Raw genomic sequence first — 19,084 nt, forward strand, 5'->3', positions numbered from 1 at the left:
AGACTCTAAGGCTGCATTTACACTGCAGATCTTGATGGTCAATTCCGCTTTTGTGACTGTATCCGATTTTTTTGATGACCTGCTTACATCATCTTTTAAAAGTGACTTAAATACGATCGTCTGCATTTGCACAGCACACGGCAAAGGCTCAATGACTTGGAAAAAAAAAAGAGCGGGCGCTGACTAACAGCTGATAATAAAAAGTGCTCTTTTCTCTATTCCTGTATGTTATCCGGTAGCAGCTTTTGACAAGCTGTTTTACTAAAGTTTAAAGGTTCTCATTCGTCCATCTTCTTTTGATTTAACAGCTTTTTTAAAACTTTAGGCATCTTAATGTAATGTCTATGGTGTGTTTTATGCACGTAATGTATGCACTAGTTTTATATTAGTTTATATTGGCTACGTGGCTGACATTGCGCTTTCATGCTCTCGTTAACATGCTTAAATACCTGTGCTATATCACAATATGAAAGCTGTTTAAGTCCTCGTGTAAAAGATTTAAGGTTTGGGACTCTGCTGAAGTCTGTTCTGAAAAGAAAGTGTCAGTCTCGACGTCTTTTGCTACAGTTTTTAATGACGCGTGACAGGTGAAAATCTGGTCTACCTGCTTACACTGCAGACACGAGAACACAGATCCGATTCATATCAGATAAATTTCCACATATGAATAAAGCCTGAATCTGATTTGAGAAAAATCGGAATCCAAGTGATTTGTTCCTGCTTACACGCACATGGGCCATATCCGAGCTGTGCCACATGTAATTTTTTTGCTTAATGTACATTTAGGTCAAATGGAGACTCAGAGACTAAATATGGCACAATGTTGAGAAAATGAGACGAATTACAAAACATAGTTCTCAGTGTATAATATGCATGGTATATATATATATATATATATATATATATATATATATATATATATATATATATATATATATATATATATATTTTTTTTTTTTTTAAAGTAATTTGAGAAATTATAATAATACATGTAATAACAATAATAAATAAATAAAAAAAATTATAAGTAAATAAATAAATAAACAAACTTAGCATATTGTTTAGTATTAGTGGAATTACAAAAAAAATGTACTGAAATGAAATATAAATTGTAATCAAGTGCATCAAGTGTGCAAAAATATTTGTTTGTAAAACTTTTTTTTTGCTTTTTATGTGTTAAGAACTTGATCATATCGTTATTGGTATATATATATATATATATATATATATATATATATATATATATATATATATATATATATATATATAGCATATTATTAAGTACTAGTGTTCAAGAATTAGCAAATAATAAAATGTACTGAAATATATATATATATATATATATATATATATATATATATATATATACATACATACATACAGTATATATACAGTATATATACACATTAAAAAAAACAAAAACAAAAAAACATGTGCACTTAAAGCTGTTACCTGAAGCATAAAACAAGCAAGCAGTGTGTTTCTCTCTACAAGTGTGTTGCTTTGAACTTTCCTTAAGGAATCAATACTGTATGCACCTTTATATCCATTCCTCTTTCTCTAAATAAAAGCATACACAGTGCAGTTGGCGTACTGTGCATTTAAGGTGTACATAATAATTTGCGCTGAGGGCAATCAGTGGGCAGCTTCAACGCTCAACCCACCTACTATTAACTCCAAATGTATTTAGCATGCTTTTCAAAGTTGTTATCTTTACGGAAAGGCAACCATTGCTATGCAAATGCACACTCTCAACCACCCACCACTGCGCATCAGATATTCAGGCATGTCTTTAAAGGCATGCAAACTATTAATTTTGGCATAAATTACTCAAGAAATCTGCATGAACCAGAGATTTCAAAGAGAAATATTCAGAATTACACCCCATGCTCTGAAACAAACAGCACTTGAAATCGGATGAATGCATGATCTCTATTTAGCACTCGAACAGAAGATGTGATGTAAATCCATTTTCTTTTTTCCTTTGTCTTCAGAAGAGCTGTCTTTTCTGTTTTTGGTGTGCTCACTACAACTCTCCCCTTCACTTTTCCATTAAAGTTTTCATTATGAAAATTAATCACTGCGGGTGGGAGGCTGTCAGTTATTTTGCATGGCAAAGGTTTATTCGGTCTCATCCCATGCAAAGGAAATGAGCACAGGTTTGCACAGTCAAAGCATGGAGTTGTTCATCATGGCTGCCCTGAGGGTTGATCCTGGAGTGCATGCTAATCTGAGCTTCATCCAGACACAGACACAGTGTTAAGCTCTGCCTAATGTAATTTGAGCACCACAGGCCTTATTCATAAGACAGAAGAAGCTATGCAGACATGGTGTGATAGATCAGATGCCTCCAGAAGACTTCTGTTTTTCACCCCTGGCTAAAGATGATATAATCTTATTTAGGCTGCTAAGTCATCAGCTGGGATTGTAGCTCTCCTGAGAAACCCGGGGTTGTGCGGGGTATTTTATCTTATTTTAATAGGAGTAAATAAAAAAACTACATAAACACTGCCAGAAAGTAAACCGCAATCTGTGAGAGGGATTTCGAAAGCTTGCTCCTGTCTCCACATGAAGTTGCACAAGAAAGCATCTTGTTGGAAGAAGAAAATTGAGAAAGAATGAGTTGATTGGAAATGTTTTTCATCCACTCTACGCGAGCTGAATTTCAGTGTATAGTGAATGAATTGGTGCTCTGAAAGACTACAGTAAAAAATAAACATGGAAATACCTTCATATTTTATTAATATTGCTTAGTGTTCATAATTATTTATTACATTTTGTAGCAGAACTGTCGCATGAGACTGTTAGAGCTGAGATCAAGGTCCCAACATTCAAATTGAAAATGTAAAATATGCATGAATCACAAAATATGAAACACTTGATGTATATTTTTACAGTGAACATTAATTACTAAATAAAAGTTACAGTTGAGCATGTTTCAGTCAAAATGGCTATTAAAACTATTTACTGAACAAGAGTTAATTTCAGATCAGTAAATGAACCTATAAGGTTAATTGGAATTCCATGAAGCACTAGGTTAAAAGTATTATATGATAACAAATAACTCCATAAGTAACTAATAATTTTAAGCAACTTCATATTTTTGAAACATGGATAGCTTAAACTAGTTTACTAATAATAATAGTTATCCTAAACCATTACTCTCTCTCTCTCTCTCTCTCTCTCTCTCTCTCTCTATATATATATATATATATATATATACATATATATATATATATATATATATATATATATATATATATATATATATATATATATATATAAAATAAAAAATAAATAAATAAAACCATAAAATAAATGTTAGAACTATGCAAAAAATGCTCAAACTCATCAAATAATTTAACAACGATTTCTTTATCTTTGTTTCACACCACATTTAGCATTCATTGCATGAGCAATGACAAAGAACTAAACTTGCTGGCAAGGAAAATACTGTCATTGTTGCACTGGAGAAGTTTGTTCCTAATTAGTGAAGTTTGTTCCTTGCCACTGGCTTGCTTGGTTTGGGACTCGTGGAGCTGCGCATAGCTGGGTTTGCTCTTCAGTGTTTGAACTTTCAAATGTGAAAATTAAACCACACTGAACTGAACTTTAACTCTGAAAACTGGACTGACAGTTTTAATTTACTATAACTTCTACGTTAAGCTGCTTTGACACAATTTACATTGTAAAAGCACTATAGAAATGAAGATGAATTGAATTCGATTGTTGCTGAAATTTTGGCCAAAAGTGTACTTGCTTGGACTTAAAGATAATACTCACTTCTAAATGAGCATAAGAGAATTGAGTTTGAGCATGTTGGTGGTTGCTCATTGCTGATATAGCCTGCTGAGAACATCCTTACCTTGGATACTTATTTTGGAATGTACCAGTGGCTCTGTTGCATGTCTCTATATGGGTTTTACACGAACTACTGTATTATTGTTTTTGGCCTTTCTAATGGCCAAAGTTTAGTCTAAATCTTTTATTTGTTCAAGATCAAAAAGATCCGTCTTGGGGCAATGTTAAGTTTCATAACAAATCAATTGAACGCTATATTAAAATGTGGTCATAGTTCGAACCATTGTTTTTTTTATGTGTATTAGTGTTGAAATCATATTCACGTGGTCCATCCCTTTCTCTCTTGTGTAATAGTGTAGCAATGCAATATAACTGTGTAGGTAGAGCTTACTCTGATAGACAATCATGGAGTTAATGTTGATTTACATCACAGCTGTGTTGATAGAGCCATATTGCACTACTTGTGAGATGTTGTTAATATACAATTAAAAAGTTTGTATTTTGGTTATGCTTTAATGCACCATTTGCCAATTTTTAAACTACATTGCAAAAACTCCTTTTCTTACTAAGATCTTTTGTCTTGTTCTAGATCAAATATCAAAAAAAATTCTTAAATCAAGAAGAACTTTCTAGGCAAGCAGAACAAGTCTTGTTTTCAGAAATAATATGCCAATATTAAGTGAGTTTTTCCTTAAAACAACCAAAATAATCTGCCAATGTGGTAAGCAAAATAATCCTGTTTTTCTTTTTGACATAATATTATTTTTCTTACCCCATTGCCAGATTATTTGGAAAAAGGAAAAACTAACTTCAATTTGGCATATTTTTTCGTAAAACAATACATTATGTTTTGCTTGTCTAGAAAATGCTTCTTGATTTAAGAACATTTAGATATTTGGACTAGAAACAAGACAAAAAAGTAAGTAAGAAAAGCATTATTTTTGCAGTGTACATAATATTATTTCTTTATTTCTATTAATCAAATAGAAATTTCAGAATGTGAACTATATAATAAATAATTGGATTCCAGGGATGATGCTACATCAGTGATTTTGACAATTTGAAAAAAAAGGTTGGAGTAAATACAACCAATAGATGAGCAGTGGAGCCATAGATTGAGGTGTACAAATGGAGTGATTTGTTATGTCTTAGGAGAACACGAAAGACATCAGGCCATTACGCACACTTCACAACACCATTATGCTCAAGGGGAGCATTGCAACAGCCCTTTCAACAAAGACACGTTTAGAAAAAAGGTGCTATGGGGATATAAAACAGTGTTGTGTTGAGGTTGTTTAACACTGGCGAGATGTGAAGTGAAAAGAGGAATGATCTAATGGCTCGAGATTCTGCTGCTGTAGCTCAACTAATGCCAATATTATGTTTGATTCACAGGGATCATGCTTACTAATAAACTGTATGATGGATAAAAGCATGCACCAAGTGAACAAATGGCATATATTACCAAATTAAACACACTATTTTTATGTTCATGTTAAAGGAAACAATCTACTTAATCATTTGAGATGAGAGCTCTCTGTAATATGAAAACTTTGCAAAAAAATAAATAAAAAAATGCTGCTATTGAAGAACGAGTCTGTTAAAAACTATAGTAAACCCAACAGCCAATCTATAACTTGCTAACAAGCAGATTACATCACACATACTGTAGAATCTTAAAGGTGAAGGCAGCAAAAAAATAAAAAATGAAATAAATAAAATTTAGGTGAGGGAGATTCTACTGACATGTTTTGTGCTCTGTGAGTAAAACAGTTTACATAAATACTTTTTCATTAATATTAATAACTACAACTACTGTGCTGACACTCTTTCCTGTGGTGTACCTCACATATCAGTTATTGGTTCATTACTGTTTCTAATCTATATGCCTTCTCTTGGTCAGATCATTTAGCATCATGTCATTAATTTTCATTGTCATGCACACTCGTAGCAGTGCATTATGGCTGTTTGTTGACTCTGGTGGGAGGCGTGCATTGGAAATACAACCAGTGATGATATACGCCATATTGCACTACTACGAATGTGATATTGCATTTATACAACAGTTCAACGGCATAATTGTGTATATAAAAAAGAAAATCGAACATGGAGAGTCTCAAAAATCCTCAGTCTGTAGTAACAATTTCCTCTTAAAACATTTAAGGGACCTAATTAGCTCCCTTAAATGAACACATGACACCCAAATAAAAATCTTTTAACGAAAGACAGCCTTAAATTCCTTAAGTTGATCTTTTTTTTTGTTTGTTTGTTCTTGCAACCCAACTTTTACTAAGAGTAACCTTAACCTTTTAGGTTAAGGACTTTTATGCAACCAAGCCATGCACTCTCCTGCCACATCACTTGCATCGATATCTGCATTCTTATTTGCGATCGCCCAAAGACCTGCTGAATAAAGAATAGTTTCCCAAGTCATTCAAGAATCATTGCTGTAAGTCCATAATGTGTAATCGTTAGCTGTAACTCCTTGAAATGTTTAAAATAAAAACTTCAAATTTGCATTAGCCTGGTATTTTTTTATTTATGACTGTGAAAGAATATTTTGTGAATATTTAGACCTGATAGTTCATATATTCATTCATTCATTTCCGTGTCGCAGGAGCAGCAGTCTTAGGAGAGAACCCCAGACTTCCCTCTCCCATACTTCCTCCAGCTCCTCCGGGAGGATCCCGAGGCGTTCCCAGGCCAGCTGAGAGACATAATCCCTCCAGCGTGTACTGGGTCTTCCCTGAGGTCTCTTTTCGGTGGGACATGCCTGGAACACCTCCCTAGGTAGGCGTCCAGGAGGCATCCGAAACAGATACCCAAGCAACCTCAGCTGACTTCTCTCAATGTGGAGGAGCAGTGGCTCTACTCCAAACTCTTCCCGAGTGTCAGAGCTCCTCATCCTATCCATAAGAGTGCACTAAAATCATATGAATACACAAACCGCTTTTGGGGGCTGGGGGGTCTATCATGGTATACAACTTTAGAATTTTTTGACAACATCATCGCTGACAACGCAAACGAACTAGAAACTTCTGGTTTACTTGTGTCCACAGCAAAAGGAGTGTGGGTGCCTGAGAGTGCAAGTCCGAGATTGCAAGCCTGAAAGTGCAAGTGCAAATCTGCAGCCAGACCCTTCTCGAATATCGCACGGCAATCAGCCAATCAGATTCGAGAACCAGACAGAACTGTTGTATAAATAATACATCTTAAAGTCCAGCATAATTCTTTTTTTAACTCCCCTTTCCATCACTCCCTGCTTACAAGATCTAGAAGTATGAATAGCTGAAAACTGAATGCTGACAAAACAGAAATTCCTTTACTAGGCCTTAAATCCCTTGTGTCTCCCAACAAGACATCTCCATTCATATTTATGGTGTTCAGTTAATTAGTCATCCATTATTCGGAATCTTGTGGTTCAATTCGATTGTAAATTATGCGTTGAAGCCCATGTCAGCCAGCTTGTTAAATCCTTTTTTTTTCATCCGCTTGCAACAATGTTTGTATATAAGTCTCAGTAAATCTCAAAGATGCTGAATCTGGTATACACACTTTCATTACTTTGCATCTGGATTATTGTAACTCTTTGTTGTGGAAAGAAAGAAACTATAGACAAAAGTTAAAAGCTGGAAAACTACATTAAAAATGCCCCCACGTCACCACTTCTCTCCACATGCCTCTGAATTCAATCAATTTAACGAGTTCACAAATATTCAAAGCAAGATAATTTGCATTAGATAAGCACGTCCTAGTTCTGTTTCCTATCATGTTTGTCCTTCCCGAGACCCACGTATTGGGCAGGTGGAGACTCCTGTTGGCAAACCAGCACGACAGATTCTGCATTTTCACACAGAGAAAGAAAGGTCAATCTAATTTACTGACTGTATGAAAGTAATGCACTCCCATGCGACTTTTCCACGGCCTCCCCCTCTCCCGGTCCCATGTCCTCTGCTATATAATCAGCACGTGGAAACACAGACTTTAAAAGCTCAATTACATGCTGGCTAAACCATTTCTCAATCAGTGATTTCATACCTGTGACAGAAGAACAATCTTTTAAAGCACTCATGCGGTGACCCTACCACTGAGCATACAGAAGCTATTAACACACCGATGCTATTCTAAAACTTTATTACAGGCCGTAAACATGTCAGATCCCAATTGCTCCATATTTCTTTTAAATTGCTTTCTTTACATTTGTAAGCGATATCAAATGATTGTTTTTACATTTGAGTGTGACGTGGCTTTGAATGGTACATCATGATGACTGCATTCGCTGTATATGTCTTGCATGAGCTTAAAAGGCTTCCTATTATGGCCTTTTTACAAAATGTAATACAAGTAGTTGTCCTCAATGTGTCTGTGAAGGTTCAGTGCATGATACACCATGGATCATGTATTATACCTTTCTTTACAAACATGCAGTTTGTCACTTTAAATGCAAATGAGTTGCTGCTCTTCAGACAAGAGGGCAGTGCCTTTACATATTGTGTCTCAGATACACTGACAAAGAGATCTGTTTGGTTTTTATCATCATCTATATCAGGGATCACCAAACTTGTTCCTGGAGGGCCGGTGTCCTGCAGATTTTAGCTCCAACCCTAATCAATCACACCTGAACAAGCTAATCAAGGTCTTACTAGGTAAACTTGAAACACCTAGGCAGGTGTGTTGAGGCAAGTTGGAGTGAAACCCTGCAGGGCACCAGACCTGCAAAACAAAGATCATTTTGAGTTGATTTTTGCAGTTTGAAATGGTTCATCTAGAAGCGTCTTGAGTTTGCTTTGGCTTCAAAATACCTTTGAGCTGCCTTTGGTCCATGATCATGCAATCGGTGGGTGTGTTCTGGAACACTGCCTTCTTTGAAGTGTGATTTATTTGTATTTCATATCCACAGAGGTAAACAAATTAGTAACATGAATACACTGGGGGGTCATATAGCAGAGCTAGTATATGTATCTGCATCTGTACGATTCTGCACTGTACTTATACTGTTTACTCGCAGAAAAATGTTAAAGTTTCGAAGGCTCAAACACACAAGATGTGCCACCACATTACATGACGTCTTTTCAAGTTCTATACACTATTTTCTACACACCATCAGCACCATTTGGTGTCTGTCGACAGCAAATAGAAAATGTAATTATGTGGCATGCTGGTTTTTGATGTTTATGAAACATTTCTCCTCTCACAGTTGCCTGGTTATGTTATGTTTAGGGGGTACATGTGAGCACCTCCTGCAGCACAGAGAGTTGGAGTGTTTGAAAACAGTCTAAACTCAGTCTAAACTCACCCAGATTTCACAGAAGTTTTTTTTTTCTTCTTTTTTCCCCTTATATGAAGAAAAAAAAAAGAACTTAAGTATATCAGAACCTTTAGTTTGACCATACAAGCAGATCGATTTGATCAAGCAGATCGATTTCAACAACGTGTGCAAAACATTTTACGGTAGAAACTGCAATTCACAAAATACAACTCACTGAGGCCTTGACATCTTTATTTGAGTATGCTTTGAGTGGCGTTATACTAACATCTTAAACTGTAATGCATATTTGTGAAAATTATATCTGGATTTGGATCAGTGAGTTGAAGCTGTCTTCTTTTAGACAGAATAAATTTATATCGTGGGAGAGTATGAGCTTTCTAACTTGGCACAAATGCACATTACACACTGAAGGACAAGGAAATCATTACAAAGCATCATGTGGCCTATTTGATGCCACCAAGGAAAGAAAACAAATGCTTGTTGTGAACCTTTAACATAAAAAGGTAGTCAATCAAATACGTTTCTCTCAAACTGCCGACGCCAAAGTCATGATCATCTTTTGTCAAGGTTACTCTCTATGCATCTCCAAGATGATCTCATTCCCTGATGCAAAACAGCTACTCAAAACATTAATTAACCCAGCATGCAAGAGGGCTAATATCCCCGCCTGTGTCTCCGTCTACAGGACAGCAGCCTACAAACCGCCCACCTCTAGGTTTCGAGGGATGCCGCGAATAGCCCAATTGCATTCTCCATTCAGAAACCGGGGCCTAGGGTTGCATTATTCATCATGAATAAATGATAAACTATTTTTGCCCTCCTGTTCTGTGCAGAGAGCTCCCAGAATAAAAATAGAGGAAAAGAAAAGAAAGTCTGTGAGATAAATAAGAAGAGAAAAGGTGGGGAGGGGCGGAAGAGTGTGAAATGAGAGCATGGAGGATGGTATCTCTCTCCCTCTCTTTCTTTCTATGGCTGTATTAGAGCGGGTTTGCTGAAGGGAAGGAAAAGCCGATTTGGGATCAGAGCCAAACAACTGCATGTCACAGCAGCTTCTGAGCCACTGATTGCTCTCATTGGCCCTCTTATTGTTCTCAGAGATTGTGAAGTAACACACGCTTAATCTACAGAACAAAATGGCAACTCAAAAAATGAAGACTCTGGATTTTTTGTTGTGACTGAGAAATCTGTGTCTATAACAGAAGACGACACTAGGAAACACTGTACACTACTATTTGGTAGCATTTTTAAAAGACTTTGTGAAATATCTCTTACAAAATATTCATCTTCAGCAATGTGATGTATTACTAAGTAAAAAAGAAGAGACTGGAATTGGGAAATATGAAAAATAATATTTGGGGTGTAATATTGTTTTCCCCTCTTATTTTTTGGTTACATCAGCACAAAAGAAAAATGGGTTTACATATGGAGAACGTACTCTGATAAAGGATTATACAACTAAATATATAAAAACAATGCTAAATAAAAATAAGGGTAATAAAAACAAGATATTACATTGGAGACAGTATATAGAAAACTGTAAGAACATACTTTAGTTTGTACCCTAAAAACACCCCACCTTTTTGAAAATAAGCTCATTTTTCAACTCTCCTAAAGTTAAACAGTTGAGTTTTACCATTTTTAAATCCATTCAGCCCATCTCCAGGTCTATCAGATGAACTTTTAGCTTAGCTTAGCATATACAAATTGAATCCTATTAAACTATTAGCATCTTACTCTAAATCAGAGGTTCCCATAATGAGGGTGGTGTCACTTGCTTGGTGATTTCCAAAAATAAAATAAAAATAGTTTTATTAAAACTATTAGAATGACCATATTTTATCCATAACCTACTGAAAAACAACATAGTAGTTAATAGTAATATTGTTAACATTTTAATAATAAACACTAAAAAAACAACATGCAAATAAAAGGCCATCAGCCTCTCAATTTTTTTGCAACCTCTGTATACTGTATATATATATATATATATATATATATATATATATATATATATATATATATATATATATATATATTTATATATATATATATATATATATATATATATATATATATATATATATATATATATATATATATATATATATATAAAACCTCAGAGAATACTACAGGTCATGAGTCACTGAACTAATTATTTTGGGGGTCGGGTGCTAAAAAGTTTGGGAATCCCTGCTCTAAATGACCAGAGTTTAATTGTCCTATTTAAAACTTGATTCTTCTGTAGTTACACCATGTACTAAGGCCGATGGAAAGTTAAAAGTTGCTTTTTTTCTAGGCCAAAGAATCATTCCTGCAGCAGGCACAATGATTATACAATTTTTCTAACTGGTGGTGCAGGTGTAGTTTTTGGTGTTCAAAACTAATTTCAGATATTAAATTGACACTAATTGTGCCTGCTGCAGCCATGGTGGCAGCAAAGTTCCTTGATTATTATGCCGGAATTATATAATAGTTCCTGTGATATTAGCATTGAAAATGACAACTTTTCATTTTCATGTCTAAGCTAAGCTAAGTTAATATCTAATGATCTCACCAGACCCAGTGATCGGCTGAATTGATTACAAAATTTTAATTATTACAAAATCCCAAAATTAAAACTATACTATAAGTGAGTCTATTTCACAAAAAAACTGGAGTGTTTATTTAAATGGTTTTTAGAAAAATATTACAAAAACAATTTGACTAAATTAGTATATGGGACATTCTACCAGAAACGTACATTTTTACTTATAAAAAAAGCTTATAGTCCTTAGAAAAATTATACAAAAAACAAGCATAACAATCATAAAATTTAATGATAGAACACATCCTTGATCACTGTCAGCTTCTTCTCCATCAAACGATGTCACTTCCGAGTCATAGCCCATAAGCTGTATTGCACACATTTTATGTTAAGTTTTATGCAAATGTGACAGAACTGACTGAAACACAGGGACATTTGTAAATTTATTTGTTTTATATATTTGTAGATTTTGTTAAAATAATTTCATGTTTTTAATAAATTGATGTGAATAAAAACAACAAACTTGCTATTTATGAGTTTTTTTGTTTCTAATTAACAGTTTTTAGCATCACAAAACTAAGTTTAACTGGGTTGAAGACAAGGACAATGACAGGGTTTGTACATTTGTAAATTGTTTTTAATAAAGAAAAAAAATAAAAATCTAAGAACCAAAAATGAACGACATATTCCTTCAGAGAACAACTCAGAGCCATCAAGCATCAGGCCATTTTAGAAATTTTAGAAATGAAATACCTTATCCACTGTATGTATGTTTTTATTTCAGGGACAGACAATGTACATTTCTGGTAGAATGTCCCATATAGCGGCATTTCTCAACCCAGGTCCTCACGCTGCACATCTCGCATTTGTTCTAATTCGAGCCATAAAGTGCCCTGGACTCCACATGATATTCCGCCATGGTTTAAGTTTGACGAGAGCATATGCATTTAATTCAAAAATAATTTTAATGAGTGCAGTGATATGTGAATTTATATAGTATGTATTTACTGAGGTACATTACATCACAACTCAAGCTTTTCTAGTAAGACGCTGCAGGCACTGCTGTTGAGTAAATCCATGAAGGAACATTCCGAAGTGAAATAAAGGTGTCTCAGAAATGCTCAGGAAGAGAGGAATGAAGGAGAAGAAAATAGTGCACACTGAGGAGGGACGTGTTAATTCAAACAATTCATGCATGGAGCTCCTCTAACGAGCTTATCTAAATCAGGTGTGTTTAAATAAGAGAGATGATCAAAATATACAAATGGGTGGTTTAGAAATGCTGGTACATTGTGCTATCTCTTCTGTTCCGGATATGTCATATCTCAGGTGGGCTGAGGAATGATTTCAGATTTATTAATTGCCTCGCATGGAGAACAATAATCATTTACCAACAGATGCTACAGCACATTAGCGGTTATTATACTTAGTTCCCATATGCATGATTCTAGGAACTGCTGTTGTTCTTTCATTAAAAGCTGTATACGGAAACCAACAGTTAGTTGAGAATTAATTGTTCTTACCAGATGGAGGTCCACACAAGTGGAGTTGTTTTCACACATGTTGCTAGCGCAGTCATTGATGTGCTGCTCACATCTCACTCCAGCGTAACCAGGGTTACACAAGCAGTAAAAGCCATCAACAGCTATAGCAAAGAAAATATACAAAGAAAGACAGAAACATCACTTTAGAACAGATGGAATAAGAGTTTCCTGTTTTAGAAACTCATTACAGACACAATGACATATTCTTAAAGAACTTGGATTACAAACTACTGTAGGTTTCAAGGATGTTGTAGGTACCTTAGGCATCCATTTTCAAGGCTGGTTATGAAACAACCCTAAAAAGCCAATGCCACTGCAACTAATAATAATATAACTACACTTCTCTCTGTGTGTCACATGATCCTTCTAGAATAATCATCAATCAATTGAAAACTGGAAGTTATTATTATTGTCAATGCTAAAAACAGTTGTGCTGCTTTATATTTTTTGTGGAAAACTCTAAAATATTGGTCACATTGTATTTTACATACATTTATTGCTATTAATAAACCACTAAATGCAGTATGACTTTGCCTCAATGAACTCCTAATTTTTGAACTCCTAATAGTTAAAGTTCTAGTATTAAGATTCTAGGATTAAGGATGTAGAATAAGATCATGGACAAAATGGTCTATATGTAAGTACTCCCAATAAACAGTCAATATCTTAATAGTTAAGTCTAGTTAAGTCAAGTTACTTAAAGTAAAGTGTCGCCAACATCATTTATTCAAATACTTTTGTAAAAAATACCCTTTGAAAAATGCGAAAACCTATCAAGTACAGTGTAGTTGTCATCATACAGTTACTGGTTACTTCATTCAAACAGTAACTTAATTACTTTATCAATTACAAAACAAAGAACATTTTTAATTCCCCCATGAATTCCCTTATATCGTCACTTGAGTGCTGCATGGAAAATATACTGTTGATCAACTTAACAGTTTGAATTTATTTGCATTCTCACAACTAAAAAACAAAACAATCTTAAACAAAAAGTAAGTTTTAAACACGAATTTAAGTCCAGCAGTACAAAAAATAAAATAAAATAAAATTACAAGGTTCTAAACCAGCTGAAACAATTTATTCAGAAACAAAAAAGCAAAAACTAAAGTTACTTCAGCGTCATAAAAGTTTGTATTTAACACTTAAACATGTTCCTTCGCAGCTGGAGTATGAAAACTAACGATGGTATACAACAAACGCAAAACCTTTATGAAATAAATAAATGAAAGTCACCTAAATTAATATTCAGAAACAATTTGGTGAAACTCAGCACCAAAACCGCTATTATAGACAACCATAAATTGTATGCATTTTAAACAAAACAAAATCATAACAGCTGCTCAAAAATAAAAAACAAATCAATGAGCAATTTTCAAACTAACCCTACATGAGGTATGTCAGCAGCTTATAGTAAGCTTTGTATATTCAAAGAGCATAATCTGCTGTTATACACAGCTTTAAAAATATTTAACAATAAAAACATAAATCACAGTATTTATCTGAGCAATTTGAAATATAACAGAAATGTGTCACTGTGTCTACTAAACTAATCAATTTTGTTTTACAGGTTACACATGTGTGGTTACTTATTTGAAACAACAAACATAGTAGTAGTATTACTTTGAGTGGTCTACTACTCAGTAGGTACTGTATTTGAATTTAAAGAGCCCCTATTATTGTTTTTGAAAATGTGCTTCCATGTAGTGTGGAACAAAGCTTTAAGTAAATGAAAGCATCCAGCTGAGGTTTAAATCTAAAAGTGCACCTTGTTTAAAACTATTAATTATTTAGCAAAATACTAATTTCAGAGTCAAATAAACAAATTGTGTTGGGTTTGGATCTTTTGATTGATCGCATCGTCATCGCACGGTACATCCCCAAATATGTAGTTCCCGGTCCGGTAAAATGTGAACGCGCTTTCCTTCCACACACTAGTGGAGGCGCGGGGGATTATAGGACTGATCATGACGCGAAGACGACAATCACTGACAGATGGAGATTCGGCTGAGTGGAATAAAGGGTTAAACTTCATTTTCACAACAACACTACAGTATGGCCAACCTAGTGCAGTGTTTGTTCCTGTCATTTTTCTGACAATTGATACAATAACCTACACTGCAACGTAGGATTCACCAGCCGTTTGCTATTGAAGGAGAAGCAGATACTTTGTCAGACTTTGACAGGGACTTTGTCAGTAACTTTTACAGTTCAAAAGGACCAGTTTCTTCTTCCTCCGGATCATAAAATGAAATTGTGGTTAAAATTTTTGCCTCGTTTTTTTGTCGTTTGCAAAATATGCGTTTAATTGTGTCAAGTTCTAATGGCCCTGCTCGACTTGTAATTATGTGTCTAGTACTGATCAGTCCAAAATCGTCCAAAATCATGTTTAAACGTGACGCGTTCTTCTTTCTTTACCGATATAAATGCGTTTCTGAAGTAGTGATCCTCTGATGTTTGCTGCTATGGCCACCATTAGCTGTTCCTTACACGCACGGCACAGTCAATTTTCTAAATAGTTCCATCGTTTGCCACTGTGTGGATTAGGGTTAAGAGTAGAATAATATGCTGGTGTTTAACTGCATTGCTTTATTGCATTCCTGCATTGGGCTCTCACATACTTTCTGCTATTTCATACTGCAGCTGTGTTGGGCATTTCTTTAGGTCTCACGCTGAACACAGTCGACCCATCCCGACAGACTGGGTCATCGCACCAATCAGCGCAGATTAGCTTTGTGCTAAGGAGGGGTTTGGGGACAAATGAATCACTGAACAAATCATATGGGAGTCGCAGGGATAATTAGCTAAAAATAAATGCATATTATAAGAAATTGCATGCATACCAGCCTGTTGTTGGAGACCCCCAAAATATGACAAATTTTTAATGCAAAAGAGGGGCTTTTTGAATGTTCGACTCGATCGTTAAAAAGTATGTTCTATACAGTATGAATGCGAGCAGTATGAATGGAACTCAGAGGTAAAACATCCGCCACTTTATCATGATCACGTGACCTACCCGCATGAGTTGCATCAATATACTCCCATTCATGACTTCTCTCATGAGGCATTATGGGACAGCACAGCCTGCATGAGATGCACACTTCAGAATCTCGCCAGAAATAGTAGGTCATCCAGGTACTTCTTGCGTACTGATTTTCAAATTGTCCAGTCTGGCGCCTTGTACATGATGCGTCTTCTTTACAGTGGAACCACCAATCCTACAATGGGTCTCTACTTTAAGCAGAAAGATGTAGGCTAGACTGCAGCCAAAATAATTAACTTACCAAGTAACGGACAAACGCATCATATTGTAACGATAACAGAGTTAATATATTTGCAAAAGTAATGCATTACAGTATTAGTCACTGTGAAAAGCATTGCTGCTACAGTAGGGGGGAGTTAGGACGATTCTAAGGGCTCACGCCATTTTGGGGCCCCCAGAGTTACTATATTGCATACTATATTACTACAGTTTATTGCCCAATAACATATTGCACTATATTACAATATTGCCCAATAACACCCGCCCCAAAACCTGCTCTTCACTAACATCCATGATAATAACCCCCACTCTTCATTTTCAACCATAACTATTTTTATCCATTTAGTTCATTACTTTAAATATATACTGTAACAATTACTTTTAGAGGATCAAACCATGGCAGCTTGACATTTTAAGCAATTAAGAACACTTATGACATTCAATCTGTCGATTTAATTTTTTAATCTTCTCCACTAACACGTTCCACATTCCCCACCACAGCCGCCGAAGTCAAAACACTTATCATATTCTCATCATGTTCCCTCTTTTGTCTGTAAACCTTTGTTCCTAAAAGCTTATCACCAAAATTGACTTTCTCCGCTTGCTAAATTCCACGGTCGTTTATATTCACCCCAGCAGCTGGAAACACAGTGCGTCCAATTAAATGCAAAATGTGTGTTTGTGTAGCCATCTCCTTTACAAATGCTACACGAGTGTTCCTGTCCACCGTCTCTGCGCTGCATCTGACTTCCCTGAAACCTAATGACCCATTCCAGAAGCCTTTAATCATTAGTGGTGCTGAGGAGAAATGCATCCCCTGCCTTTCTGCTGCGAAACAGCAGCCTGTGACAGAGGTAATTGTGGGTTCTTACAGCCGCAAAATTTATTACGAGGCCCGCGCCGTGTCCCAGGATTCTTCATTATCCCTTAGATTTACCACGTAATCTATGCTGCCACTCTGTCTTTGTGCGTGTACCTGCGATTACTCTCATTAAATGCTCAGGGTCCAGAGTGGCAACCGTATTACTCACACCAGCTGCTCAAAACATACACCTTGCTCTCTTTCCACACAAACACGGCAGATCGCAGGCCTCCTGTGTGGACGGCGGGCCCCGAGGGACTACATGTGTGGGGATGTTTTTGCTGGTGTAGTCTAGAGCAAGTAAACTTTATCTGAAGAAGCAGGTTGGAATCGAAGATGTCGGTAAACGAGACAGAGCGGCTGCAAGTCTGAATCCGAGTGGTGGACGAGGAATACTTGGTTGCCTGGTTACAACATCGTCCTTCATCTCTGTCTACCTCAGAGCAATCGTACTCAACTGCTGGTTGCTCTGGGAGTGCAATTAGTGAACTACATGTCGGTTTGGATAAAACGCATCTGCTAATTGGAAGTAAGGTACAGGTGTAGCATAAGGTAGCATATTATTGCATAAACTGTTTAGCGTAGCATAGCATATTTTGCAAATATCCTCTAGTAGTTTATATGCATTCAAGTTGTGCTAAGCAAAAAACCAGCAAACTTTAAGCAAACTCTAAGTAGTTTCTTTAGAATGTATACACAGCCTCTAGGTCAGGGGTGTCCAAACTCGGTCATGAAGGGTCAGTGTCCTGCTCCAACTCGTTTCAACAAACCAGCCAGAAGGTTTCTAGTAGGTGTAGTAAGAGCTTGATTAGCTTGTTCAAGTTTGGACACCCCTGCCCTAGGTACATAATTATATTACCAAACACTTTCATATCAAGTACAGGCAATAGCTGGAACAGGGTTCTGTTCCATTTATTTCAATGATAACCCTTTAAAGAAAAACTGGCTGTGAGCTTCAGGTTTGCTAATCGACTGTATTTGTTTTCGTTGAACCCATCTATTGTGTTTAAAAGCAGCAATTGTGCATACAAATTACATTACCCTTAATACTGTACAGAAAATTCCACCAATCAGAGAGTCAACGTGGGCAAAGCAAGCCTCAAGGGGTCTTTAGCCCCACCTACTCCCATAAGGCACTGTTAATGATATAATTCAGGTGTGTCCAAACTCGGCCCTGGAGGGCCGGTGTCCTTCATATATTAGTTCCAAACCCAATTAAACACACCTGAACCAGCTAATCAAGCTGTTTCTAGGTATACAAAAAAACAATCAGGCAGGTGTGTTAAAGGAAGTTAAAGCTAAACTATGCAGGACACCGGTCCTCCAGGACTGAGTTTGGACACCCCTGATATAATCAAATAAATGTATATGCATTCAAGTTGTGAAAAGCAACAAAGGTTTTACTCAGAGTAGTTTCTTTAAAAAGTATGTAGGTACTTATTATATTTACAAACACTTTTATTTCAAACAGTGACAGTAGTTGGGTTCTGTTTTATTTATTTCAATGATAAACCTTTATAGACAAACCTTCTGTGAGCTTCAGGTTCGTTATCGACTGTGTTTGCTTTTGTTAAACCCATCTGTTTGCATTAATTCAACGTATTGTGTTTCAAGAGTTCACACTTGGCTGATGATTGATTATAAAGCTTGTTTGGCATGCTGTCTTGGGAGAGTGCCCTGAGCTCAAAAAATCCTCGAGCCCAGGCTTCCTCCCGTTTGCAAAGCGAAAAGGGAGTTTGAGCTCAGGTAGATCTCGAGAAAACCCCTGCTGTAGTAACTAATGAACATATAGTGATTGCTCTTAAGAGATAACTATTTACTA

General features: G+C 35.8%; 1 protein-coding gene across 9 annotated transcripts in view; it reads right to left on the bottom strand.

The window, feature by feature from the left end:
- eys (EGF-like photoreceptor maintenance factor) overlaps positions 1-19,084 on the bottom strand; it is a 531,033-nt gene that overhangs the window by 278,725 nt on the left and 233,224 nt on the right. For all 9 annotated transcript variants that reach the window (NM_001442782.1, XM_087277984.1, XM_087277990.1 and 6 more), the window contains 1 exon segment: positions 13,118-13,239. In NM_001442782.1, coding sequence (NP_001429711.1) covers positions 13,118-13,239 — 122 coding nt within the window.

Source organism: Danio rerio, chromosome 13 (assembly GCF_052040795.2).
Source record: "Danio rerio strain M-AB ecotype USA chromosome 13, GRCz13ab, whole genome shotgun sequence".
NCBI lineage: Eukaryota > Metazoa > Chordata > Actinopteri > Cypriniformes > Danionidae > Danio > Danio rerio.